The sequence below is a fragment of the Trachemys scripta genome, chromosome 3 (assembly GCF_013100865.1).
Source record: "Trachemys scripta elegans isolate TJP31775 chromosome 3, CAS_Tse_1.0, whole genome shotgun sequence".
NCBI lineage: Eukaryota > Metazoa > Chordata > Testudines > Emydidae > Trachemys > Trachemys scripta.
The window spans coordinates 25382329-25410073 of NC_048300.1; the positions used below are offsets into that span (position 1 = coordinate 25382329).

At 43.1% G+C, this 27745-nt stretch overlaps 1 protein-coding gene and 1 long non-coding RNA gene across 3 annotated transcripts in view; one reads left to right on the forward strand and one right to left on the reverse strand.

Moving 5' to 3' along the window:
• The window catches only part of CCDC88A (coiled-coil domain containing 88A), a gene marked incomplete in the record, with an annotated part of 358950 nt that overhangs the window by 327996 nt on the left and 3209 nt on the right, over positions 1 to 27745 (forward strand). Inside the window, 6 exon segments of one of the 2 annotated variants that reach the window (XM_034764306.1) lie at positions 2768 to 2851; positions 3775 to 3978; positions 4295 to 4366; positions 5529 to 5609; positions 19748 to 20013; positions 23605 to 25507. In XM_034764306.1, coding sequence (XP_034620197.1) covers positions 2768 to 2851; positions 3775 to 3978; positions 4295 to 4366; positions 5529 to 5609; positions 19748 to 20013; positions 23605 to 24588 — 1691 coding nt within the window. 2 annotated transcript variants of the gene reach the window in all.
• Positions 3774 to 27730, reverse strand: LOC117874323. Its single transcript, XR_004644948.1, has 4 exons — positions 27700 to 27730; positions 25002 to 26456; positions 5518 to 5669; positions 3774 to 3861 (listed from the first exon to the last, which is right to left on the reverse strand). It is a non-coding gene; the product is annotated as an uncharacterized LOC117874323 (long non-coding RNA).

Below are 27745 nucleotides of genomic sequence, written 5' to 3' on the forward strand. Positions count from 1 at the left end.
TTTCAGAGTAACAGCCGTGTTAGTCTGTATCCGCAAAAAGAAGAACAGGAGTACTTGTGGCACCTTAGAGACTAACAAATTTATTAGAGCATAAGCTTTCGTGGACTACAGCCCACTTCTTCGGATGCATATAGAATGGAACATATATTGAGGAGATATAACTTGATTATCACTTCAAAAGTTTTTTTTCTCTTAATTAATTGGCCTCTCAGAGTTGGTAAGACAACTCCCACCTGTTTATGCTCTCGGTATGTGTGTATATATATCTCCTCAATATATGTTCCATTCTATATGCACCCGAAGAAGTGGGCTGTAGTCCACGAAAGCTTATGCTCTAATAAATTTGTTAGTCTCTAAGGTGCCACAAGTACTCCTGTTCTTCTTTTTGCGAACTTTCCAATGCATTTTTAAAGGATACACTCTCTTTCAATGCACTCATGTGACTATTAACATGTAGCTAATTATATACAATATAACTATGTAATTATGTATGAGTAATAGATTAGATTTGAGTTGTAGGTTTAAGTGGTAAAGCATAAATAGGATTACACCACAGGATATATAACTAGAGGTATGTATTATTGGCGTGTGTGTGGTATATAAGTAAGAGAACATATAGCCTTGATCGAGAGATAACCCTGTACCAGTAAAGTGTAAGATTACTGCAAAAGATGTGTATAAGTGCTGATGTTCTGGAAACTGTGCAGCAATAGACTGGATAATAGGCTGCAATGTACCAGTTCATACCACAAAATGCCTGATAGAAGCATTTCAAGGGATTCTGTAATAACCTCAAATTGCTATGTTAATGAGAGTAAGGGGAACTAAGGAGGTAGCCTATGAGAAATGGGGCACCATAAAATTCATAGCATTTGGAAGTGCAAGAAAGAGGTAAACAGCCTTATGCATCGGTATGAGCCTTAGTAGGTGTAAGCGTAACTCAAGATAAAAGGTGTTGGCTGTTCTGTGTGTTGGGTGGGAACGAATAAGGAAATCCCAGAATGACAACTGTGGGTGAAGATGATCCTGAGGAGGAAAACTAGTAAAACTCCAGGGTACCTGAGCAGGAGATATGAAATGTAAGTGATGACACATTCATAGGGCTAAACGCTTTGCTCTCTCTCTCTCTTTCTCTCTGTTATTGTATTTTAGTGTTTGTGGGATTGTTTATCTGCTTAGTGAATTTGTTAATAAAGGAATTTGTGGTAAACTGTAGTTGTTTCTCGTGTGCTTTTAGGGTCTCTCATTTTAATGATACTTATAACAATATTCCAGATGCTGTAGTCATCAGAAGACCAAACCTTTTTTTGACCACTGCTGTCTAAAAGATGAAAAATGATCAATACACCAATCCATCAATAAAGCTACAAAAAGTATAACAAAGATGAATAAAAATGGCACTGAAACACTGCTAACTACTTGCAGTTAAAAATTAATAACTAATATCTTATTCCACTGCTGTGCCTCTTCTGAAGCGCCGTGAACTTCTTTGTACAATAGGAGTAAGAACTTTAAGCATCAAAATGTTTACTCACTGGATGATATTACTGTAGATTTCAATAACAGAAGTGGCTTGATAAAAACTGAGTGCTATTCAATCCTGATAATCTGCAGAAGGACTGAGTCTCTATTCTGTTACAAAAGGAATCTCTATGTATATAAGAGCTGTGGGAAGCTAACCCATATTTTTATCTTCCAAACTTTGCATAATCAATTGTTTTGGCCCTTTCTAAATCTTAATGAATAATCATTGTATAAAACCTGCCAGACAACCTGCCAACCTTAAGCATATTCTCACCAGCAACCACGCACCGCACCATAACAACTCTAACTCAGGAACCAACCCATGCAACAAACCTCAATGTCAACTCTGCCCACATATCTACACCAGCAACACCATCACAGGACCTAACCAGATCAGCTACAACATCACCGGCTCATTCACCTGCACGTCCACCAATGTTATATATGCCATCATATGCCAGCAATGCCCCTCTGCTATGTACATTGGCCAAACTGGACAGTCACTACGCAAGAGGATAAATGGACACAAGTCAGATATCAGGAATGGCAATATACAAAAACCTGTAGGAGAACACTTCAACCTCCCTGGCCACACAATAGCAGATGTAAAGGTAGCCATCTTACAGCAAAAAAACTTCAGGACCAGACTCCAAAGAGAAACTGCTGAGCTCCAGTTCATTTGCAAATTTGACACCATCAGATCAGGATTAAACAAAGACTGTGAATGGCTATCCAACTACAGAAGCAGTTTCTCCTCCCTTGGTGTTCACACCTCAACTGCTAGCAGAGCACCTCACCCTCCCTGATTGAACTAACCTCGTTATCTCCATACTGATTTATACCTGCCTCTGGAGATTTCCATTACTTGCATCTGAAGAAGTGAGGTTCTTACCCACGAAAGCTTATGCTCCCAATACTTTTGTTAGTCTTAAAGGTGCCACAGGACCCTCTGTTGCTTTTTACAGATTCAGACTAACATGGCTACCCCTCTGATACGAAAGTATATTACGTTTCTCTCCATTGTCTTCAGTGCTTTTCTGAGTATATTGAAGGTTTCATAGCGTAGTTTTCATATTTCATTATCACTCAGCAGCATGAGAATAATAGTTTTTAGCATAGCATACATAGCTGAAGCTCAAACATTCATTTCTATCCTTAGTTTCAACATTAACTTCCATCTGTTCTTCTCCCTTTTTTCTTTCATTTCCCTGTTTCCGTTTTTCCTCATGCTATGACATAAAAGTGATTGCACTGAAAAGACTGCCCTTTTTGAGGAACAGACCGAAGGAAAAAGACAAAATGAAGGCCATCTACCGTCGCTCCATGTGTAAGACTTTGACAGTTCAGCTTCTTTTAAATGGCTACACTGGCTTCCTTTACTAATTTTTCACTAACCTTTCCCCTGGACTGTGCTGTTTTTTTACTATTTTGCAATGTGCAAGTCCTGCTATAATACAAGAAGCTGTAAGATTTTTTTTAAAACCTTGGCACTGAATAATATATATATTATATATACACATACGCAATTTATTGTGATTACATTTTATATATTTGTAAACATATTTATTATATATACACATTGTGCATGCATGTGTATATGAATGTACAGTGCACTCTAGACATTTGAATAGTTTTAAATTCCACTTTTAGTAAGCATTTTTATAAACCACAAATATCTTACATTTTTGGTTTAAAGAATCTATAGAGAAAATAGTGCAAGGATATAAAGTGGTCTGTTACTCTTTTCAAATGTGTGTCATTTCTTCTTTACTAAAATGTTCTGTTTTTTAAAAAGGGGGTGGATACTTCTATAGTAGATCCTTTTAAATACTATAATACAAAATACAGTATACCTGCAGTAACCTGCACTGAACAAGGACCCCAACCATTGCCAAAATTCATGTTGTGTTAGCACCTCTACCCATCTTACCCTTATTCATTCCATTTGTCTTTGCAAAACAACATATCAAAGCTTCTAACATATATATTGCATATCATTGCAGCACAAGCATGGCACTTGTATCTAATAATATTTATTAAAAATCATATCTGAACTGAAAGTATGGCCTGTAATACTTTTCATTCATTGAGCTGATTGCATGTCATAACATGGATGATCTTGTGTTTGTAGCTTTCAATATTCAGTATGCATTGATGCTTAGACAAATGTCAAACTTTTTACAATACAAAATAGGAATTAAAAAAATACATTGAACCGTGCTGATTCATTTGCTTTCATTTGCATCCCAGCCATGAATGACCTGGTGCAGTCCATGGTCCTAGCAGGAGGACAATGGACAGGTAGTTCTGAGCATCTGGAGGGCCCTGATGATGTATCTACAGGTAAAAGGAAAAAAGAATTGGGAGCTATGGCCTTCTCTACTACAGCTATCAACTTTGCAACTGTCAACTCTTCTTCAGGCTTCAGATCCAAGCAATTGCTAAATAATAAAGGTATAGGTAGAAGCTTTTTGCTCTGTCATGATTATACTGGTAACAATTTTATATAAATCTGTTTTTACTCCTTCATATTTCATATTCTTCTGTAGCAAACAACCTGAATAATTGAATTACAGTACTAAGAAGTAATTGAATGGGCTTAATAGCTTTAATTGTAAAAATTAGATTTTTTCCTACAGAAAGGCTACATAAGCAAAGATGAATTGTATTTCAAATAATTATTTCATTACATTTTACAGATGACAAATGTTTAAATTACATTTTTGCTGTGAAATTTAATTTATATACTGTTTTATGTCTTTATGTATAGATACTACATCCTTTGAAGATGTAAGTCCACAAGGCATTAGTGATGATTCTAGTACAGGATCAAGAGTTCATGGTAAGATGTGAACTTTAATTAAATAATAAATTGAGAATATATGATGTGAATGCTAACGATGTTTGCCCACACAGTGAATTACAGCATTGCAAGTGAGCATGTTTTCTATAATTTGCGTATGACTTGACTATATAATGCCATTTCTTCAAACCTAATAACTTTTTCTTTTTTTATAGAATAATCTTTCCACTAACAGTTGTGTATATTTAGTAGAAGATATCTATGAAATGCATCTTAACAGAATACAAATTTTTTTTGCCCATTTTCAAATATATTTGGGTTTAATTGTGAAAGAAAGGAAATTTTGACTTGCATTAAAAAAAAAACTTTAGATTTCAGTGATTCATTTCTTGATTTTAAAGTAAAGTTTTATATATTTCATAGTACAAAATAAGTCTTTTCATCAAGTAAAAATACAGAGTGAAAAAGCTAAAATAGAAGCACTTATAAGAAATAAAACAAACTATTTTTCTTTACTAAAATTTTAAAATGAATATAAACAAAATTGAAATAAAATATTGTTATTTAGTATTTTGGAAAATATTAACACTGCAATTATTTCCCTTGTATTAATAGGTGCTAGAACTAGGGGTGTGGGGGGTGCTGCAGCACCCTCTGGCTTGAAGTAGATTCCATTATATACAGCATTTAGTTTTAGTTCAATGGCTCTCAGCACCCTCATTATACAAATTGTTCCAGTGCCCCTGCTTATATTGGGGAGGAGCACAGGACATTAACTATGCAGATGCTCTTGCTTCTCCTGTTTGTGGCATTTCTACAGTGTGCAGGGTTACTTGTCAAATTTGTTGTAAGTGACCAAATCACAAGCAGCTTTCTGCATGCCAGTGTGTTCTTCTGTAAAATCCCGGTTTCCCACTAGCAAATCTGTTTCAGTTCTAAACATGCACTCTGTTTTCTATTTTTCTTCCCCTTGTATCTTACTGTTCCCGTAGCATCCTTTACTAAAGTGTCCTCTTGGACTGCCTAGTAATCCCTTCGCTTTCTGATCTGTAAGAAACAACACTTTGTTGACAGTGGGGGTGCTCAGCCTGTGAAATAGTGCATGATTCCTACCTCAGAGCATTCTGTGATCAGAATGTAAAGGCATAGTGTCATCTGCTAAAATTTTGTTTATCATTCTGTCTCCTTACTTTTCATTTAGCTTCCAGACCAGCCAGCCTTGATAGTGGCAGAACATCCACTAGTAATAGCAATAACAACGCTTCACTTCATGAAGTCAAAGGTATGGTGCAGGTGAATTGCCATCTGTGCTTCTTTTCCATGACTGTGTTTGTAAGATGGTCTAGTAAAATAAAATAAAAAATGCATGGCATGTTTTTCTTTTAACACTTTATGCCAGTGGTGGGCAACCTGCGGCCCACGGGCTGCATGTAGCCCGTCGGGGTAATCCGCTGGCGGGCTGCCAGACAGTTGTTTTACATTTGCATGGCCACCTGCAGCTCCGAGTGGCAGCAGTTTGTCCTTCCCGGCCAATGGGAGCTGCGGAAAGCGGCAGCGAGCACATCCCTGTGGCCCAAGCCACTTCCCACAGCTCCAATTGGCCAGGAAACCGCAGCCACTAGAAGCTGCGGGAAGCTGTACAAATGTAAACAAACCATCTGGCAGCCTGCCAGTGGATTACCCTGACTGGCTGCGTGCAGCCCACAGGTTGCCCACCACTGCTTTATGCCCTTCGTTTTCCAAATTAGGGAAGAATATTAATAAAATAGACCTTCAAATGCATTTAGTAAATATTAAAATAGGAGCAATTACAATATATGAAGTTGAAACTATTTTAAAATAAATCTAAGATAGAACATACATAAGAATGGCCATACTGGGTCAGATCAGTGGTCCATCTAGCCCAGTATCCTGTCGTCCGACAGTGGCCAATTCCAGGTGCTTCAGAGAGAATGAACAGAACAGGTAATAATCAAGTGATCCATCACCTGTCGCCCATTCCCAGCTTCTGGCAGACAGAGGCTAGGGACACCATCCCTGCCTATCCTGGCTAATAGCCATTGTTGGGCCTATCCTCCATGAATTTATCTAGTTCTTTTTTGAACCCTGTTATAGTCTTGGCCTTCACAACAATCTCTGCCAAAGAGTTCTATAGGTTGACTGTGTGTTGTGTGAAGAAATACTTCCTTTTGTTTGTTTTAAATCTGATGCCTGTTCATTTCATTTGGTGACACCTAGTTCTTGCGTTATGAGAAGGAATAAATAACACTTCCTTATTTACTTTCTCCACACCAGTCATGATTTTATAGAACTTTATCATATCCCTCCTTCGTCATCTCTTTTCCAAGCTGAAAAGTCCCAGTCTTATTAATCTCTCCTCATATGGAAGCTGCTCCATACCCCTAATCATTTTTATTGCCCTTTTCTGTATCTTTTCCAATTCCAATATATCTTGTTTGAGATGGGGTGACCAGATCTGCACGTAGCATTCAAGATGTGGGCATACCATGGATTTATATAGAGGCAATATAATATTTTCTATCTTCTTATCTATTCATTTCCTAATGATTCCCAACATTCTGTTAGTTTTTTTGACTACCTCTGTACATTGAGTGGATGTTTTCAGAGAACTATCCATAATGACTCCAAGATCTCTTTCTTGAATGATAACAGCTAATTTAGACCCCATCATTTTATATCATAGAATCATAGACTTTAAGGTCAGAAGGGACCATTATGATCATCTAGTCTGACCTCCTGTACAACACAGGCCACAGAATCTCACCCACCCACTCCTGTATCAAATCTATGTCTGAGCCATTGAAGTCCTCAAATCATGGTTTAAAGACTTCAAGGTGCAGAGAATCTTCCAGCAAGTGACCTGTGCCCCACTCTGCAGAGGAAGGCGAAAAACCCCCAGGGCCTCTGCCAATCTGCCCTGGAGGAAAATTCCTTCCCAACTCCAAATATGGTGATCAGCTAAACCCTGAGCATGTGGGCAAGACTCACCAGCCAGACACCCAGGAAAGAATTCTCTGTAGTAACTCAGATCCCACCCCATCTAACATCCCATCACAGGTCATTGGGCATATTTACCGCTAATAGTCAAAGACCAATTAATTGCCAAAATTAGGCTATCCCATTATTCCATCCCCTCCATAAACTTATCAAGCTTAGTCTTGAAGCCAGATATGTCTTTTGCCCCCACTGCTCCCCTTGGAAGGCTGTTCCAGAACTTCACTTCTCCAATGGTTAGAAACCTTTGTCTAATTTCAAGGCTAAACTTCCTGATGGCCAGTTTATATCCATTTGTTCTTGTGTCCACATTGGTACTGAACTTAAATAATTCCTCTCCCTCCCTGGTATTTATACCTCTGATATATTTATAGAGAGCAATCATATCTCCCCTCAGCCTTCTTTTGGTTAGGCTAAACAAGCCAAGCTCTTTGAGTCTCCTTTCATATGACCGGTTTTCCTGGATATCAGGTTGGTTTGGCACGATCTACCTTTTGTAAAACCATGTTGTATTTTCTCCCAATTACCATTGACCTCAATGTCCTTAACTACTTTCTCCTTCAAAAAATTTTCCAAGACCTTGCATACCACAGATGTCAAACTAACAGGCCTGTTGTTGCCCGGATCACTTTTTTTTCCCCTTTCTTAAAGATAGGAACTATGTTAGCAATTCTCCAGTCATACATTACAACCCCTGAGTTTACAGATTCATTAAAAATTCTTGCAAATAGGCTTGCAATTTCATGTGCCAGTTCCTTTAATATTCTTGGATGAAGATTATTTGGGTCCCCCGATTTAGTCCCATTAAGCTGGTCGAGTTTGGCTTCTACCTCGGATGTGGTAATATCTACCTCCATATCCTCATTCCCATTTGTCATCCTACCATTATCCCTAAGCTCCTCATTAGCCTCATTAAAGACTGAGGCAAAGTATTTGTTTAGATATTGGGCCATGCCTAGATTATCCTTAACCTCCACTCCATCCTCAGTAAAACGCAAACAGTTTCTCCTCCCTTGGTGTTCACACCTCAACTGCTAGCAGAGCACCTCACCCTCTCTGATTGAACTAACCTCGTTATCTCCATATAGATTTATACCTGCCTCTGGAAATTTCCATTACTTGCATCTGAAGAAGTGAGGTTCTTACCCACAAAAGCTTATGCTCCCAATACTTCTGTTAGTCTTAAAGGTGCCACAGGACCCTCTGTTGCTTTTTACAGATTCAGACTAACATGGCTACCCCTCTGATACTTGACTCCTCCTCAGTGTTTAGCAGTCCCACTTCTTCTTTCTTTGTTTTCTTCTTATTTATATGGCTATCAAATCTTTTACTGTTGGTTTTAATTCCCTTTGCAAGGTCCAACTCTACATGGCTTTTGGCCTTTCTCACTTTATCCCTACATGTTCTGACCTCAATAAGGTAGCTTTCCTTGCTGATCACTCCCATCTTCCACTCCTTGTAGGCTTTCTGCTTTTTCTTAATCACCTCTCTGAGGTGCTTGCTCATCCAGCTTGGTCTACAACTCCTTCCTATGAATTTTTTCCCCTTTCTTGGGATGCAGGCTTCTGATAGTTTCTGCAACTTTGACTTGAAGTAATTCCAGGCCTCCTCCACCTTTAGATTCACAAGTTTTTCTTCGAGTGCTTACTCATATCGATTCCAATTAGGTGTGCGTGCGCTGCGTGCACGATCGTCGGAGAAATTTTCTACCCTAGCAACACCCGGTGGGTCGGCTGTGGAGCCCCCTGGAGTGGCGCCTTCATGGCGCTGGATATATACCCCAGCTGACCAGCGCCCCCTCAGTTCCTTCTTACCGCCCGTGACGGTCGTTGGAAATGTGGAGCGCGGCATAGCTGTTCTCCACTCTCCCTAGCTTTACCCGTTGATTCTTGTAGATAGTTGTTAATTGTGCTTTTTAGATTAGCAGTTGTTGTTAATAGTTATAAATAGTTTTTCGTAGTTAGCGGGGGTTAAGGGGGCCTTTGTTCCCCCCTTTTCCCCCCCCAGCGCACAGCCGGGCTCATGCCCAAGGCTCTCGGCTTTAAGCCGTGCGCAACATGTGCTAGGCCTATGCCAACGGGAGACCCCCATGACTCTTGTCTGAAGTGCTTAGGGGAGTCTCACCAAACGGATAAGTGCAAGATTTGCAAGGCTTTCAGGCCAAGGACGAAAAAGGAGTGGGACTTCAGGCTTAAGCAACTCCTCATGGAAGTGGCACTTAGCCCAGATCCTCCTTCAGCGCGCCAGGTTCCGGCACCGAGCGCCTCCGTGCGTAGTGCCCCAGCGGCTCCGTCCGGTACTGCACCACGGGCAGACGCGGAAAAGGCGTCATGGCACCGTCCTCCCTCGGCACCGCGTCCGCCGCAAGCCCCTCAGCGCCGGTCCCTGTCTCCGGGACATAAAAGGCCCTGTAAAACTCAGGACGCTGCCATCCAACAGGCACCGGCTCCCCCCGCACCGGTGATAGAGCCACACCCGGCTTCCGAACGCTAGAGGGTGCAAGTATCATCAGCACCGTTGACTCCGGCGCCGGGTGTAGAGCCATTGAGTCCAGTGCGTACTGGCTCACCGCCTCGTCAGGGGGTGGAGCCCTGTCTCCCTTCTACACCGGAGACGTTTGCCACGGCGAGAGACCTCATCGCCCTCACGGAGCCGGCGCCTTCTCAACCCACGGCACCGCATGCCCTTCGTACGGTACAGTCCAGGGGCAAGCCTACCCTGATACGGCCACCCTCTCTGGGCGTGGACTCGCGGCTCCGCTCCCGGTCTCGGAGCAGGTCTCGACGCCGCTCGCAGTCCCGGCACCGATCTCCATCTCGGCGCCAGTCGTACTCGCGGCACAGATCTACCTCCCGGCACCGGTCCTCTTCTTGGCACCGACCCGAGCATCGGTACCGGTCGGAGTCAAGGCACAGCTCTCGGCACCGGTATGAGCGCCGCTCACATTCCCGAGGCTGCTCCCGGCACCGAGGTTACAGACGGTCTTCATCGTCCAGATCCGGATCCCGGTACCGACATGCATATCGGCACCATTCTCGATCCCGGTACCGTTCACCGGCACCACGCAGAGACCGCTCGCCAATTGATCGGCACCGCTCGGCACCGTACCAGGACGTTTCCCTGGACCCACGCTCGGCACCGCCCTGGCCCTCGAGATCGGCGTCTCACTCTTCTGTAGGGGCTGCCCGTTCAACGTACCCTGCTCAGGGTCAAGCCGCAGACGACTTGGGTCACTGGCAGGAGGGGGCAGACAACCTTCCACAAGACCCTACGCATTGGTCTTTCTGGACCCCTTGGGCGTATCACCAGGCTCAAGGGGCTCCACTAGCGGCCTCTCGTTCGGCTCACTCTGAGCCCAGGGTTCCTGAGGCCACCATCTCCCATCCTCCCCCAGGGGGTATGGAGGCTCCGGCCCTGACGCCCACGCAGGAACCAGACCCTGGCGCAGAGGATCCTGCACCTCCAAGTCCCTTGGAGCCGGACCCTCACACAGATCCCTTACCCCCTGAGGCGTCGTCCTTATCTTCCCCAGATGAGGCAGTGGCGGGTACAACACCGTCAGGCCCACCTCCTATAGATCTTCGTGCCCACCAAGACTTGTTACGTAGGGTGGCAAGAAATATGGACCTACAGGCCGAGGAGATAGCGGAGGTAGAGGACCCGGTGGTGAGCATCCTTTCATCTGATGCCCCAACCTGGGTGGCGCTGCCCATTATCCGAACAATTCAGGCTAACGCTACGGCCCTATGGCAAACCCCGGCCTCCATCCCTCCAACTGCCAGAGGGTAGAGAGGAAGTACTTTGTGCCCTTTAAAGACTATGAGTACCTCTACACGCATCCCCCACCATGTTCACTGGTAGTCTCATCAGTGAACGCCAGAGAGCGCCATGGCCAGCAGGCGGCAGTGCCCAAATCAAAGGACGCTAAGCGCTTTGATTTGTTTGGACGCAAGGTCTATTCGGCGGGGGGTCTGCAGCTCAGGACCGCAAACCAACAGGCGCTCTTAAGTCGGTACAATTATAACTCATGGGTTTCCATGGGTAGATTCAAAGAGTTGGTTCCCCGGGACTCAAGGGAGGAGTTCGGGGCCCTGGTGGAGGAGGGCAAAAAGGTGGCTAGAACCTCCTTGCAGGCCTCCCTCGACATTGCGGTCTCGGCCGCCAGGACTCTAGCATCTGGAATAGCCATGCGACGTGTCTCTTGGCTCCAGGTTTCGGGGCTACCGCCAGAACGGCAGCAGACCCTGCAGGATCTGCCGTTCAAGGGCCAAGGCTTGTTCTCGGACAAGACAGACTCTAGGTTACAGAGCCTCAAAGACTCGAGAACCATCATGCGCTCCATGGGGATGCATGTCCCAGGACCTCAACGCAGGCCCTTTAGGCCACAGTCACAAAGGTTCTACCCTCCTCCTCCTCGTCCGAGACAGGACTTCCCCAGAAGGCGGGGACAAGGTGGTAGACGGAGGCCGACCGGACCCCAACCCGGTCAGAACCACGGCCCCCCTAGGCCACCTTCAGGACCTAGGCAAAACTTTTGAAGCTGCGCCCGAGGACGGCGCACCAGCCACTACCCTGGGTCCATCTCATTTGTTTCGGGATCGCCTCTCTCGTTTCCACTGTGCTTGGTCCCTTATAACTTCGGACTGTTGGGTCCTTCGCACGGTGTAGAGGGGATATGCCCTCCAGTTTTCTTCGTTTCCCCCCTCCCACCCTCCCTCCCCGTCCCTCTTCAGGGACCCTTCTCACGAGCATCTCCTTATACAGGAGGTTTTTGGGCTCCTCTCTATGGGGGCCATAGAGGAGGTTCCCCCAGAGTTAAAGGGCAAGGGGTTTTACTCCCGCTACTTCCTGATCCCCAAAGCAAAAGGAGGTCTGCAACCCATTTTAGACTTACGCGGACTCAACAAATTCATAGTAAAGTTGAATTTCCGCATGGTCTCCTTGGGGACCATCATCCCTTCCCTGGATCCTGGGGACTGGTACGCCGCCCTCGACATGAAGGATGCATATTTTCATATAGCGATCTACCCCCCTCACAGGCGCTTCCTTCGTTTTGTAGTAAACAAGGTACACTACCAATTTGCTGTCCTTCCCTTCGGACTGTCCGCGGCTCCGAGAGTGTTCACCAAATGTATGGCTGTCATGGCAGCATACCTTCGGCGACAAAGGATACAGGTGTTCCCGTATCTAGACGACTGGCTAGTCCGCCGCCGCACCAGAGAGCAAGTTCAGGCGCACGTCCAGATAATACTACAAACATTCCACGACTTAGGCATTCCACTCAACAAAGAGAAGTCCACTCTGGTGCCGACCCAGAGAATAGAGTTTATCGGGGCAGTCTTAGACTCCACACTCGCCCGAGCTCTTCTGCCAGGCACTCGGTTTCGCACCATCGCGAACATCATCCACGGACTCCAGGCCTTCCTGATTACCACTGTAAGGATGTGCCTCGGTCTGTTGGGTCACATGGCCTCTTGCACTTACATAACCAGACATGCCAGACTTCAGCTTCGTCAACTTCAGGCCTGGGTGTCCTCAGTGATTCGCCCTTCTCAGAACAGCCTGAACATGGTGGTCACAATTCCGAACTCGGTCTTGACCTCTCTCACATGGTGGCTGGATCACAAGGCGGTTTGTGCAGGAGTGCCGTTTCACGCCCCACAACCCTCCCTGCACCTGGTCACGGACGCCTCATCTCTAGGTTGGGGCACTCATCTCAGGGAGCACCATACCCAAGGCCTGTGGACCGCATCCCAACTAGCTCTGCACATCAGTGTTCGAGAGCTGATGGCGGTGCGCCTAGCCTGTCAGGCATTTCTCGGTCTCCTGCATGGCCGCTGCGTGTTAGTCCTCAGAGACAACACCACGGCCATGTTCTACATCAACAAGCAAGGAGGAGCCCGATCGTCTCCCCTATACCAAGAGGCCATTCACCTGTGGGAGTTCTGCATTGCCCACTCGATACATCTCCTGGCATCGTTCCTCCCTGGAGTCCAGAACACTCTGGCGGACCGTCTCAGCAGATCCTTCCAGACGCACGAGTGGTCGATTCGCCCGGACATCATCTATTCCATCTTCCAGAGGTGAGGATTTCCCCAGGTAGACCTGTTCGCATCATGAGCCAACAGAAAGTGCCACGTGTTCTGCTCCCTACAATGGCGATCTCCGGGCTCCCTGTCAGACGCTTTCCTTCTAACGTGGAAAGACCAGCTGTTTTATGCTTTCCCTCCATTCCCACTGGTCCACAGGGTACTGCTCAAACTACGCAGAGACCAGGGACGTGTGATTCTAGTCACTCCAACTTGGCCAAGATAGCACTGGTACACCACGCTTCTGGAGCTATCGGTTCAAACTCCGATCACGCTTCCCTTGTGCCCAGATTTGATCTCCCAGGACCACGGCCGATTGTGTCACCCCGACCTTACAGCATGGATGCTCCGTGGCTGAATCGGACAGAGCTACAATGCTCACATCCAGTGCAACAGATTCTATTGGGAAGTAGAAAGCCCTCTACACGGACCACTTACTTAGTCAAGTGGAAGCGGTTCTCCTGTTGGTGCGACCAGCAAGCCACGCCCCCTTTGCAGGCGTCTATTCCAATTATACTCGAGTATCTCCTGTCCTTGAGACAGCAGGGCCTGGCGATATCTTCAGTCAGTGTTCACCTGGCCACTATATCAGCGTTCCATCCAGGAGAACACGCTTCCTTGGTCTTCTCTAACCCGATGGTTGTCAGATTCCTCAAGGGCTTAGACCGCCTTTACCCACAGCAACGCCAACCCGTTCCAGCGTGGGATCTTAACCTGGTTCTCTCCAAGCTCACAGGACCCCCATTCGAGCCATTGGCTACCTGCTCGCTCCTTTACCTATCTTGGAAGATAGTCTTCCTTGTAGCCATCACTTCAGCAAGGCGTGTTTCTAAACTCAAGGCCCTCACATCTGAGCCTCCGTTCACAGTCTTCCATAAAGACAAGGTGCAGCTTCGCCCCCACCCTGCCTTCCTTCCCAAGGTTGTATCAGCTTTTCATGTGAACCAGGATATATTTCATCCCAGTCTTCGATCCTAAGCCACGCGCCAAGACCAGCGTGTGCACTCCTTGGACGTGCGCAGGGCCCTTGCTTTCTATATTGAGCATACGAAACCATTTCGAAAGATGACACAACTCTTTGTTGCAGTAGCCGACTGCTCTCCTCCCAACGTCTCTCCTCTTGGATCACGTCCTGCATTCGTGCTTACTACGACCTGGCTGGTGTCCCAGCGCCATGCCTCACCGCCCACTCCACGAGGGCCCAAGCCTCTTCGACTGCCTTCCTGGCTCAAGTCCCGATCCAGGACATTTGTAGAGCTGCAGTTTGGTCATCAGCCCACACCTTCACTGCTCACTATGCGCTGGTGCATTTGGTTCAGCAGTTTTGCACACAGCGATGTCTCACTCCGACCTCACCGCCTAGGTAAGGCTTGGTAGTCACCTAATTGGAATCGATATGAGCAAGCATTTGAAGAAGAAAAAACGGTTACTCACCTTTGTAACTGTTGTTCTTCAAGATGTGTTGCTCATATCCATTCCAAACCCGCCCCCTTCCCCACTGTCGGAGTAGCCGGCAAGAAGGAACTGAGGGGGCGCTGGGTCGGCTGGGGTATATATCCAGCGCCATGAAGGCGCCACTCCAGGGGGCTCCACAGCTGACCCACTGGGTGTTGCTAGGGTAGAAAATTTCTCCGATGATCGTGCACGCGGCGTGCGCACACCTAATTGGAATGGATATGAGCAACACATCTCAAAGAACAACAGTTACAAAGGTGAGTAACCATTTTTTCTTCAGTCCAATCCACTTCCCTAACTAATTTCCTTAATTTTTTAAAGTTAGCCTTTTTGAAATCAAAAACCCTAGTCACAGATCTATTTTTGTTTATCCTTCCATTTAGTTTAAACTGAATTAGCTCATGATCGCTCGAACCAAGGTTGTCCCCTACAACAATTTCTTCTATGAGGTCCTCACTACTCACCAAAACCAAATCTAAAATGGCATCCCCTCTTGTTGGTTCAGCAACTACTTGGTGAAGGAATCCATCAGCTATCGCATCTAGGAAAATCTGAGCCCTAGCACTTGTCCTCCAGTCTATATCTGGGAAGTTAGTCTCCCATGATCACACAATTCCCATTAGTATTTACTTAATTAAAAACATGTATAGTCGGGATTTTTATGTTGTCCAATGTGCACTAGTTTGCATTTATCAATATTGAATTTCATCTACCATTTTGTTCCCCAGTCACTCAGTATTATGAGATCCCTTTGTAACTCTTTGCTATCTGCTTTGGACTTAACTATAGAAAAAGAAATATTCTCTTAAAAAAAATATTTAGCCATAAAATTAATTTCAATTCAATTACATTTTAAACAGGGAAATAATACTCCTTAATTTTTTGTATCTTATCTGTGTGTTTCTTATCTTATCTCTGAAATAAAATCTGTAAAAATATACAACACACTAACCAAAATAACTATAAGGTATATAGAGATGTGTATATAATAAAATGCAGTTACCTTTACAAACTTTTAAATTTTGCCTTTGAAAACTAGATAATGTTACTACACTATTAGCAGTATTCCCTATATTTCATGTACACCTCTAACCTGATATAACGCGGTCCTCGGGAGGCAAAAAAATCTCACTGTGTTATAGGTGAGACCGCGTTATATCAAGCTTGCTTTGCCCCCCCCCCATTCCTTGTTCCCTGACGCCCCCTCCAGAGACCCCCATCCCTAATCACCCCCCGGACCCCATCCCCTACCCACCCCCCTGTCCCGTGACTGCTCCGACCCCTATCCACACACCCTGCCCCCTGACAGGTACTCACCGGCAGCAGCGGGATGCGGAGCAGCCCGGCCCCAGCCTGCTCCACTCCGCCACTGCCCAGCTGCAGCGCTCCGCTTCCCGCTGTCGGTGACTGGAGGGAGGTTGAGGAAAGGATGCCCCCCCGCACTCACCTGCGGCGGGAAGTGGAGCGACGCGGCCCCAGCCTGCTCCGCTTTCCTTGCCCCCGCCCCAGCCATGTCGCTGCTGGTGAGTGCGGGGGGAATCCCTTCCCCCAAGCCTCCTCCCTTGAGCGACACAGCTGGGGCCGGGGTGAGGGAAGCAGAGCGGGCTGCTCCCGGCCCCCCCGCTAATCCCCCAGGCCACTCTGGGACTGCGGAGCCCCCAAAAGTGCCCTCCCACAGCTCCTGCCCCCCAGACCCTGGGGGGGGAGCCCCTTACTTCCCCGAGACCCTCTGCCCCTTATCCAACCCCTCAGCCCTGGCCTGGCCCGGCACGCTTAACACGCTGCTCAGAGCAGCGTATCAGAGCTTTACCGTGTTGTATGCGAACCCGCATTATATCGGGTCACGTTATATCGGGGTAGAGGTGTATTAATATAGATTTTTTTTAAACATTTTAATCCTGTTTGTGATGGGCATTCCACAAGATTTTATATTTACTGCTAGCTGAAGAATGCTGAACATGTTAGAGTAGCATCCATTCATGAGACTTCATAGAATGTATTTGACTAATACAATAACTCCTCGCTTAACGTTGTAGTTATGTTCCTGAAAAATGCTACTTTAAGCGAAACGATGTTAAGTGAATCCAATTTCCCCATAAGAATTAATGTAAATGGGGGGGGGTAGGTTCCAGGGAAATATCTTTCTCCAGACAAAAGACTATATATATATACACACACACACACATATATACACTGTATAAGTTTTAAACAATTTAATACTGTACAAAGCAATGATGATTGTGAAGCTTGATTGAGGTAGTGAAGTCAGAGGGTGGGATATTTCCCAGGGAATGCCTTACTGCTAAATGATGAACTAGCACTTGGCTGAGCCCTCAAGGGTTAGCATATTGTTGTTAATGTAGCCTCACACTCTACAAGTCAGCAAGAATGGAGGGAGGGGAGACAGCATGGCAGAGAGAGACAGAGACACACACCATGTTTGTGAGAGAGACACGCATTGCCCCTTTAAATATGCTGACCCCACTCTAAGTACACTGCTTTTTTAAGTAGATCAACAAGTTGAAACAGCAGTTGCTGCCAGCAAACTCCCTCCATCCTGAGCCCTGTCATGTCCCCATCCTGCTCTGTGGCGATAAGGTACAAGAGTGGTGGGAAGTGGACACCCTGACATTAGCACCCTTCCTCCTCCCCCCTCTGCATAGGAAGCAGGAGGCTCCCAGGAGCAGCTCCAAGGCAGAGGGCAGGAGTAGCACGTAGCAGTGGGAGGAGGGACAGCTGAACTTCCTGGCAATTGATAGCCTGCTGGGCAGCTGCCGCCCAGGGAGCTGATAGGGGGACTGCTGGTCCACCCTGGCGCTAAGCCCCCACCATCTAGCTCCAATGGGCTGCTCTTTCTGCAAGCAGTAGACAAAGCAGGCAGCTGCCAAACAACATTATAAGGGAGCATTGCACAACTTTGAACGAGCATGTTCTCTAATTGATCAGCAACGTAACAATGAAACAACCCTAACCAGGATGACTTTAAGTTAGGAGTTACTGTACTTTCTTGATAATATCTGTTTATTGGTAATTTAGAAGTGAATACTAGAACAGCGTTTTTTTGCTTTATTGATTTTGTTACTCTCTACTGTGAAAGATTCCCTGAGTTAACTTGTGCCCCAGATTGTATATGGTACATCAACAGTTTCTATTGTAGACAATTTTCCTTTCTTCAAATATAATTACATTATTCAGAAATAACAAAAAGGGTAGAGAGCAGTTTACTATTCACCAGTATCTTTTACTCTGATCCTATAAGAAAGATTGAAAATCAAAGAAAATTGTTATAGCAGCAGGGTTTTTTGCACTTACTGCTATGTTCCTCCTTCAGGTCACAATTGTAATAAACTAACATTGACAATATAAGGAAAACCTCTCTAGAGGAGCCTTTCTAGAAAATTCTGTTGAAGAATTGGCAGTCATTTTCTTCAAGTTTGTGGACAATACCAAGCTGGGAGGGATCACAAATGTTTTGGAGAATAGGATTAAAATTCAAAATGATGTGGGCAAACTGGAGAAATGGACTGATGAAAACAGGATGAAATTCAATAAGGACAAATGCAAAGTACTTCACTTAGGAAGGAACAATCAGTTGTGCACATATAAAATGGGAAATGACTACCTAGGAAGGAGTCCTGCAGAAAGGGATCTGGGGGTCATAGTGGATCACAAGTTAAATATGAGTCAACATGGGGGGAAAAAAAAGCAAACATCATTCTGGGGTTATTAACTGCAGTGTTGTAAGCAAGACATGAGAAGTAATTCTTCTGCTCTACTCCGTGCTGATTAAGCCTCAACTGGAATATTGTGTCTAGTTCTGGGTGCCACATTTCAGGGAAGATGTGGACAAGTTGGAGATAGTCCAGAGAAGAGCAACAAGGATGATTAAAAGATGACCCATGAGGGAAGATTGAAAAAACTGGGTTTGTTTAGTCTTGAGAAGAGAAGACTGAAAGGGGACATGGTAGCAGTTTTCAAGTGCATAAAAGGTTGTTAAAAGGGGGAAGGAGAAAAGTTATTCTCCGTAACCTCTCAGGTTAGGACAAGATGCAGTGGGCTGAAATTGCAGCAAGGGTGGTTTAGTTGGACATTAGGAAAAAATTCCTAACTATCAGGGTGGTTAAGCACTGGAATAAATTGCCCAGAGAGGTTATGGAATCTCCATCATCGGAGATTTTTAAGAGCAGGTTAGACAAACACCTGTCAGGGGTGGTCTACATAATACTTAGTTCTGCCCTGAGTGCAGGGGACTGGACTCGATGACCTCTCAAGGTCCCGGTCCTATGGTTCATGTTCCACCTTTTCTATCTCATTTATATAAGATGTCACATGAGTAGCAGATGACAATATCCACTTTACAGAGTTGCTGAACATGAACTGAATCATAAAGTCTTCTGTATACATTTAACCTCTTAGAATCAAATTTCAAGTGAAGGGTGCTTTTTTTCCATTGAAAAAATCAGGTTGCAAAGTTGTAACAGATAAGCCAAGGGAATGAAATTGCATTTTATAACATGATTTCAGAATAGGATATTTGATCTGAGTAATATAGGACAATTAGAGTCTTCAACATTTTAAAAAAATTATATAAAACAGGCATTATTAAATGCAGGGCCGGCATTTGGCCGCCCCAAGCAAAAAAAAAAAAAAAAAAAAAAAAAACCCTCCGGGAGCACAACTACCAAAGTGCAAAAAAAAAAATTGTGCCGCCTCAAGCACATGCTTGGTTTGCTGATGCCTAGAGCCAGCCCTGATTAAATGACATCTAATAATCCTCCAGATATTGTTCAGAATGTGCTGTTCAATTATTTTCATGTAATTTTTATTATAGAACATTTAATATTGTTTTCCCCAAAAGCAGGTGGAGTTAACAACCAAAGTAGGCCACAAAGTCACAGCAGTGGAGAATTTAGTCTGCTTCATGAACATGAGGCTTGGTCTAGCACCAGCAGCAGCCCCATCCAGTATTTGAAAAGTCACACCAAGTCAAGTCTCATGATCCAGGAAAAAATGCCTGAAACAATAGATAATCAAGGAAAGCAGAAGATCAAAACTGGTTCTCCTGGAAGTGAGGTTGTTACTCTGCAGCAGTTTTTAGAAGAAAGCAACAAGATTACTTCTACAGAGGTTAGTTAAAAAAAATTATTTTAATTTTAGGGCTATACAATACCCTATATTTATGCACAGATTTAATATGTTACTTATAGTGTATGCCATTGCAGGATCCCCTTAAAATTCTTTTAAAAAGACACTGTCAAATAATAGTTTGTCTACATAAACAATTAGTTCATGGCAAGCTGGATGTGTGACTGTATCCTGCACTAGCCTGTGTCTGTCCATGTGAACCCTGCTGACATGCATTAATAGTTTGTTTATACACTTTGATATAGTCTTTTTTTAATCAGGACTATATCGAAGTGCATTAGTGAACTGATGAGTGTCGATACAGACAGTCTGTGGCAAGCTAGTGTGGGGTAGATTTAAACCACAGCTTGCTGCAAACTAAATGTTCCTATAGAAAAGCCCTTCATTTTCAGGTCCAAAATTTAGTTTTTGTTAAGGAAAATAGAAAAAGGAGGGTGATGGCTACAGAAAGTAATATGAGATGGTATGCTAAGTAGGAGCGAAGTGGCATTCTGGTTCAGTGTGCAGTGGGGAAAAACAGTTGCTGCCCACCTGGGATTAGTAGAGCTGGTTAGATGGCAGGGAGTGTACTTAACTCTGGCTGTGCATCCCCAGTAAAAGGAGACTGGGGCACTCCTGATATAATTTTAAAAGAAATAAATACAAAGTGTAACAATTTGTAAGTGGTTGCTGCTTCCCTCATGACCATATTAGGAAAGAAAAGTTGAGGGCTCCTGTCCTAAGTGCTGCAGCTGAACATACTCATCAGTAGTGGCGGGAGGGCAGTCATTTGCCCCAAAGTGGTTTCCTTTCCTCTTACTGCCTGCTAATTTTCTTCACTGAGAACTGCTGTCACAGCCCTCCTCATGAAGGTGGAGAAAGTGGTGGGATTGTCTTCAGAGGTTTCCCCCCTCTAACTCATCATCTAAGGAGGCTGTCTTGCCTGTTTCAACATCTCCAATTGATGCTAGGCTCTTTCTAGTTTTGATGGGATGAATGTCTGTAACTCCTGATATTGTTTCCCGGGGTTCTTTCAATCCAAAGTTCTAGGTAACTGTGCGAGGTGGTGTCAGGAAATAAATCAATGGAGATATGGCCGTCCGACCGATAGATGGTTGGTACAAACGGGACAATACAAGAGTGCTTTCACTTAAAGCTATACTTTACTTAGTCTCAAGCACTTACACATGTCTGCAACAGATTAGTAAAACACCCCAAGAAATTCATATTTACCCATGGTCTTGGGGAGGTCTCAAGTGGATAACTGCAGGCGTCCAGTGGCCGGCTGCAAGGGAACTTGAGGTGTTCAAATGTTCAAGTGTCCATTGAACTCAGATTTCTTCCTGATTTTATATCCAACTTGTTAGTATTACATAGCTTGTTCATTAACAAAATTGCTGAGCAGAAGTTAAATTAAGGGTGGAGATTTCCAGCCTGTCAGGTGGGCAATTTTCCATATGTCAGGTAGGGGAACTTTCCATCAGTTAACCAGCTGTGTAGCATTAGTTAACTATTGCCAGACTTTCCATCTTGCAGAACTGCATGCTGTGTAAATACAACTCATGTCAGGAGGACAGAGGGTCATGTTTTCTCCTTGAAGTCACTCACTTCACCCTCCCCTCCTGGTCTGTTAGCTGTGCTGAGGTGTCAGAAAGGCCTCCTTTTAGCTGCTTTCAGCAATAAGCATAACAATTGGTACTCCAGCTGCTGGCAGTGTTTAAACATGTTACTGGGCTCTGGGTTATCAAAAATCTGCTCCTACAATATCCTTTTAGTACTTTTGGCCAGGAAGCCACCACTTCCTGGAAGTCCAAGAGAAAGGAAGAATAGCCCTCCCAGTCAATGGAGGTTTGTTGAAGCTAGCTAAAGAGGTGTCGAACCACTCCTGCCTATGGTATTTCTGTCTCAAGGAAATGTGAATCCTTCATACCAAATTCTCAAGGAGGGATTTGATTTATTTTACCAGCATCCTATAATGTACTCACTTGTGATCTCTGTTGCAAGTGAGAAAACTAGAAATGGGAAGATGTCATTGAGTCCAAATGATTGGTCATATTTGGAATAAAAGTTTATTCTTCATCTTCCCTGACATTATGAATGGTGGCAGTTATAGACAGATATAATTTTTTTCCTGGTCCAGAGCCACCTTTTGGGACCAGTACATTCCTGACTTAAGAAACAGGAATCTCCGGAGTTGTTTAAAAAAAGGCCAGACTGTTTCCAACAGTTTCTGTGATATCTCAGACAAAACTGGTGGGACTTTGGTTAGGACTCCCTTCCTTAGGACACCCTACTGACTCAGGAATTCTGGTCTCTAAGTTGAGGCCCAGGCAAAAGTTGTGGACTTCACTTTTGAAGACAGATGACTTGAGCTTTGATTTAGCAAGGTATGTAAGCACATGCTTAGGTGCATCCCTGTTCCCCATGATTGTCTCATTTCACATGCTTAATGTTAAACCTTTTCTTAAGTGCTTTGCTGATTATTGGAATTTTGGGGGGGAAAAAAAAGAAAAGCACAAAGTCAATGGCTAGGACTCTAGGTTTGAATTAGCCTGTTTGCCAGAGGAAATCTTCAGTTAGATTGCGTAACAGACACTTTCAGAAGTCCTCTTCAAGAGCTTGCTATCAGCAAAGACCCACCCAACTGGAGAAGTCATTCTGGTCCTGCCACAGAAGACAACACTCTTCCTTCTAGACCTTTGTAGACTGACCTGCTGGTGGGGGCCATATTTAGTCAGTGAATTTGAGGATGCTCCAGAGAACACTGACCTAGTCTTTGAGTATCCAAATCCTTGTCTTTCTTCCCCCTTTACTCCATCCTTTGAGGACTTTTTGTCCTTTATGATTTCAAGAATTGCAAGCATTGCTTCAGACCACTGGGTCCTAGCGATCATTGAACTGGTGAATTCCCTGATGCTTAAGAGCTATTACCAAGCCACCTCTTTACTTTTTCCATGAGAAAATGAGGTCATGATTTAATTTAAAATTCCTCCTGGTCAAGATTTTGAGTACTACTAGACGTAGCCTATGAGTTCCAGATGGATGGAGCTGGTTGAACAGAAAAGGAAACTTTCTTCCAACTTTGCATATTGGATTTCTTCCAGCCACTTGAACCTGGTTCAGAAATCCAGAACCCCACACACTAGTCTTAGGTTCAAAACACTGGTACATATTGTTCAAATTGTTAAGGAAATTATCAATTAGTTAGTGAAAAGGAAGGCAGGAGAGAAGATGTGAGTGTGAGGTTCTAATTAGTTGATTGGTTGAGCTACTTGATATCAGAGGAGAAGTAATATCTCATGAACTCCAGATAGTTGCAGCCTTTCACAGATGTCTAGTTTCCAAGGTAGTAATGTTTCCTTATAGCCAATCTATAAGAGAGCTCAAAGTTGTATACAATTCAAATTTAAGAGGTAAAATCATCACTTGCAGGTTTGCCACTAATGAATAGTCTTAAGCGATTCAAATAAATGTAGTATTTAAATAAAATCTAATTGTTTTTCACTTTCATGCAATAAAGATGACTAAAATATCTTGTAAATTTAAAAATTAAATCAGAACTACACAATAAGCTGTTTGGATATGTTTTGACAGATAAAGTGTGCAAGCCAAGAGAATCTTTTAGATGAAGTAATGAAAAGTTTGTCTGAGTCTGCTGAGTTGGCAGGAAAAGAAAAGCTAAGGAAACAGTCGTCTGTCAGCAGTGGTATCGTCAGGTCATTAAGTGTGAAAAACACAGTTGACTTCTCAGATGGAAGGTCAGGTAAACCTGAACAGCTTGTAAGGCCCAGCCCTCGTAAAACTGAAGATACCTACTTTACCAGCTCTCCAATAAAATTGATGTCAGGTACTCAAGGAAAGGTCAAGTCAATCAAAGAAAAAGTACAAACAGATCCATCACAACGACAATCAAAAGATTGCAGCCCTTATGCTACCTTACCTCGTGCAAGCAGTGTGATTTCTACAGCAGAAGGAACTACTCGAAGGACAAGCATTCATGATTTTTTATCTAAGGACAGTAGGCAGCCTGTATCAATTGATCCAGCACCATCTACAGCTGATAGAAGCATTCCATCAGCATCTAGTGAGTACTGTGCACACCAGCAGTCCTCTAATTTTTTTCATTATACATCTTATAATGTAGATTCTGTTCCACGAAATGATTTAGATAATATAGTTAAACCAGATCACTCGGGGTATAAATCTGAGAAGCCTAGGAATTCAAGGATGGGAAAGTCAAATGTTGACAAAACTTCAAGCACTAATGTGTTCGGTGGTAAAGTTGGTATATCAACTATTGATAGCACAGGGACATTTACTGTGGCTCATGTGTCACAGACATTTTTATCCCTTAACACTGAATTAGTTAGTAATATAAGTGGATTACCTCAAAGGTCTACAGCAAAGGTAACTAATCAGTCTTCAGATGACCATAAGTCTGATAACAGTAACCCACAGTCAGTTCTAAATAGTGAATGTACTGCTTCTTCTGCATGTGTAAATACTAGCAAGATTGAATCCCCTTTACTGGTTTCTGAAGATAACCAAACTGTTTGGTATGAGTATGGTTGTGTATGATAAGAGAGTTGTCATATTAAATACAAATGACAGATGTTCTTCTCAATGTCCACTGATTTAGGGAATGTTCCACTAAAAATAAAAAATAGTTTCTTGGCAGGTTTATGGGGAAGGGGGATGTTTTCCTCTGAATGGTGATCTAAAAATCAGCTGTGTATTACACCATGCATATACATGTAAAATTGTAATCACACCAAAGCTTGCATGAAACATTAATTGCACTGTATATTTTCTGCATGCCTCTAAAAGCCTTAATAATACAAACTAATGTTCTGTATTTTTGTTTGTCACATGTTAGAAATATTTTGTTTTTCTACATTACTGAATGCATGTTAAAGCAGTTGCATGCTGCATTGCCAAAAATGGCACAAAGAACCAGGTAATTTTTACCAACAGGAAGGTACTTTTCTTACTTGTACTTTTGTTTTCAGATGCATCACCCACACAAAAATGCCTATTTTTTTCCTCTTGCACGTATACAATACTAGCAAAAACAAAAAACAACAACCTATTAGAGAGATTTCAGTATCTTTTGCTTTTTATTTATGCTATGTTTTGTGTGTCATTTTGCTCAAGGAATAAGTTGTAGCCCAAATAATTCAGTGCCTGTAATTTGCTGCACAATAAATATGAACTGTAGTTCATATTTATTAAAATATTTGAACTTTAATCAATAAAACAATTGTTAATATTCATAAATGGTAATTTTTTAAAATATAACAATCAAATTAAGTGTAGCAGCTGCATAGAAAAAATGATCCTCCTCTACCTCTTTTTCCCTTTCCTGTGGTTTGTCTTCCCATGTCTGACATACAGAGGTGGTCCAATGTGCTGTTTTATTTGGAGTCAAGTAACACTATAGTTTTATGAGAATTTTTACAATGTATAATAATAATAATAATAAAATCTTTACTAATTATGGTGGAAATTTTTATTTCCTATGCAGATAGAACATTGCTTAGTTAGAAAATGAGGCATGAGATTTGACAAGACTATATTAAATATGAATGCAGCTGAAATATAATTTAAATTTGATTATAAATTATCAATTTAGCAATTCTTTATGGAATAATTTAGCTAAACAGAAAATGTTGAAAAAAGCTATTTAAAATTCTAGCATCTCTGCAACTGCTTGAAATCGCACTTTAAGTCTGGTAACAATTTAAACTTAAAATGATTTAAACCAAACTTTAAAATTATACCATACTTCAGCTATAAATTGCATGTGTTTGTAGCGCTAGACCCTTAAGTAGACATGAGCATTTTTTTAACAAATTGAAACACAATTAAATATTTACGTTTGAGAAATCAAAAGTAGCTGTGCTATATAAAATCCTGCATGAGAGAAGATAGAATATGAAATATCTTGTTGAAAATAATGACTAACTTTTACAATTGTGCTTCTTTGGCCAGAAATCGTGTGGCAGTGCACAGCGCTGCCACATGGGGACCCAAATTTGATACCTTTGGTCCCAGGTCAGCAAGGACTAGAAGTGCTACAAGAATAGTTCACTTAACTCTTCATGAAGGAAGCAGTAATTCCATTGTGTCACACTAGAAATATCTTCAGCTGATACAGGAGCATCATTGATGAACTTTGGAGAATCCATTGCCAGGTCTCCTCTGCAAGATGAACTGCTTTTGAAGGTGTGAGAAGGAAGCAAGTGGAGAACATAAAGTGTCTTAGAGAGACTCCACGAAGGAACAAATTATGCTTCTTCCAAAACATAAAATAGCCTTCCTTTACCATGTTTGCACACCTACACAGTTTATGGGCTGATAAATCTCTCACTTATTCTTTGGTTATGTCCAGCCTTGTGCTTCTTAATTAGGTCATTGCTGTATCTCCTTTAAAGATAGTTTCCAGCCTAAATACAATAAAAGAAATGCTCTCAACATAATTCTTCTTATTCTCACACACACACAGAGTAGGTCAGTCTTGAGTCATTTCATTCTGCTTCACTTCTTGTTGTTCCATATTTGTTTAACTCATTTTTAACATATATGGTGCTGCCAGTTGAACAGAAATATGCACAATAAATTTTAAACGTTATCTATGGAATTATATAGGAAATCTATAAAATCTTGAAGTATCCTACAGGAACTCAGAAAGCACACTACAAGCATCGGTACTTTTTGGCGGGTTGGGTAACTGACAGCAAACCCATTTATTGGAAAAACTGATAAACTCCATGTATCTCATTATAAGCTATTAAGAATAAACCAACAGCACCATTTCAACCTATGTTGGCGCTCAGCAGTGAGGCCAACGATTGAAGGGAAACAGAATTTCAACCTACCCTTTCAACCCTAGATGTGATCCTTATAGATTGATATTGAGAAAGTAAAGGAAACTTTTCCAGCCAATGTGTACTTCCATCTCTGAATCATTTTCGTTCCTTTCACGAACACTAAATTCTCACACACCAATCTTCTTCTTCTATATGGCTCTGGTGTAGAGCAGCAACTACAATTTCACCTGAAGTTGATCAAGCCAAATGGCTACATCAGGAGTAGCAGTATTTATTGCAGTAATGCCTCCTTCATATTTATAAATTGGGCAGTAGGTAATATGTTTGATGGTCTGTCGTGAGGAGCCACACTTGCCAGTTAAATTTGATAACTAATAAAATGATAACTCTGGCAAAAGAAAGGGGCCTTAATGTGGATGCAATTTTTCTTTTATATTCATTTTCACTACCAGCACCTTACACTACCGGAGTGAAATTAAGAGGCTTTGTATAAATGAAAATCAGCCCTTTTAAATTTCGTATCTTCACATTGGGGTTTTGGAATGACCTTTTTCAGCTTGGGCCACTATAACTATTTCCCCTTGTTTTTCAAATTTCTGATGTGCTATTGATCGTAGGAATTTTAAAAGTAACCCTGTGTTCCTGGTTTTCTGTTGGGCCTGATCCTGCCCCATCAATGTCAATGGGAGTGGGAGCAGACCCATTATTAGGGAATATTTTAATGGCCTTGAAAAATCAATCATGTTCAACTGCTGCTCAGCAGCTCTAATATTTGGGGCGGGGGGAGAGGGGGAGAAAACAGATGTGCTCATGCATAGGGAGTTTCTCCTCTGTACTGTACTCCCTTACAAATACTCACACATCATGGCTGAATCTTTTCATTCTTTTTTTTTTTTTTTTTTTTA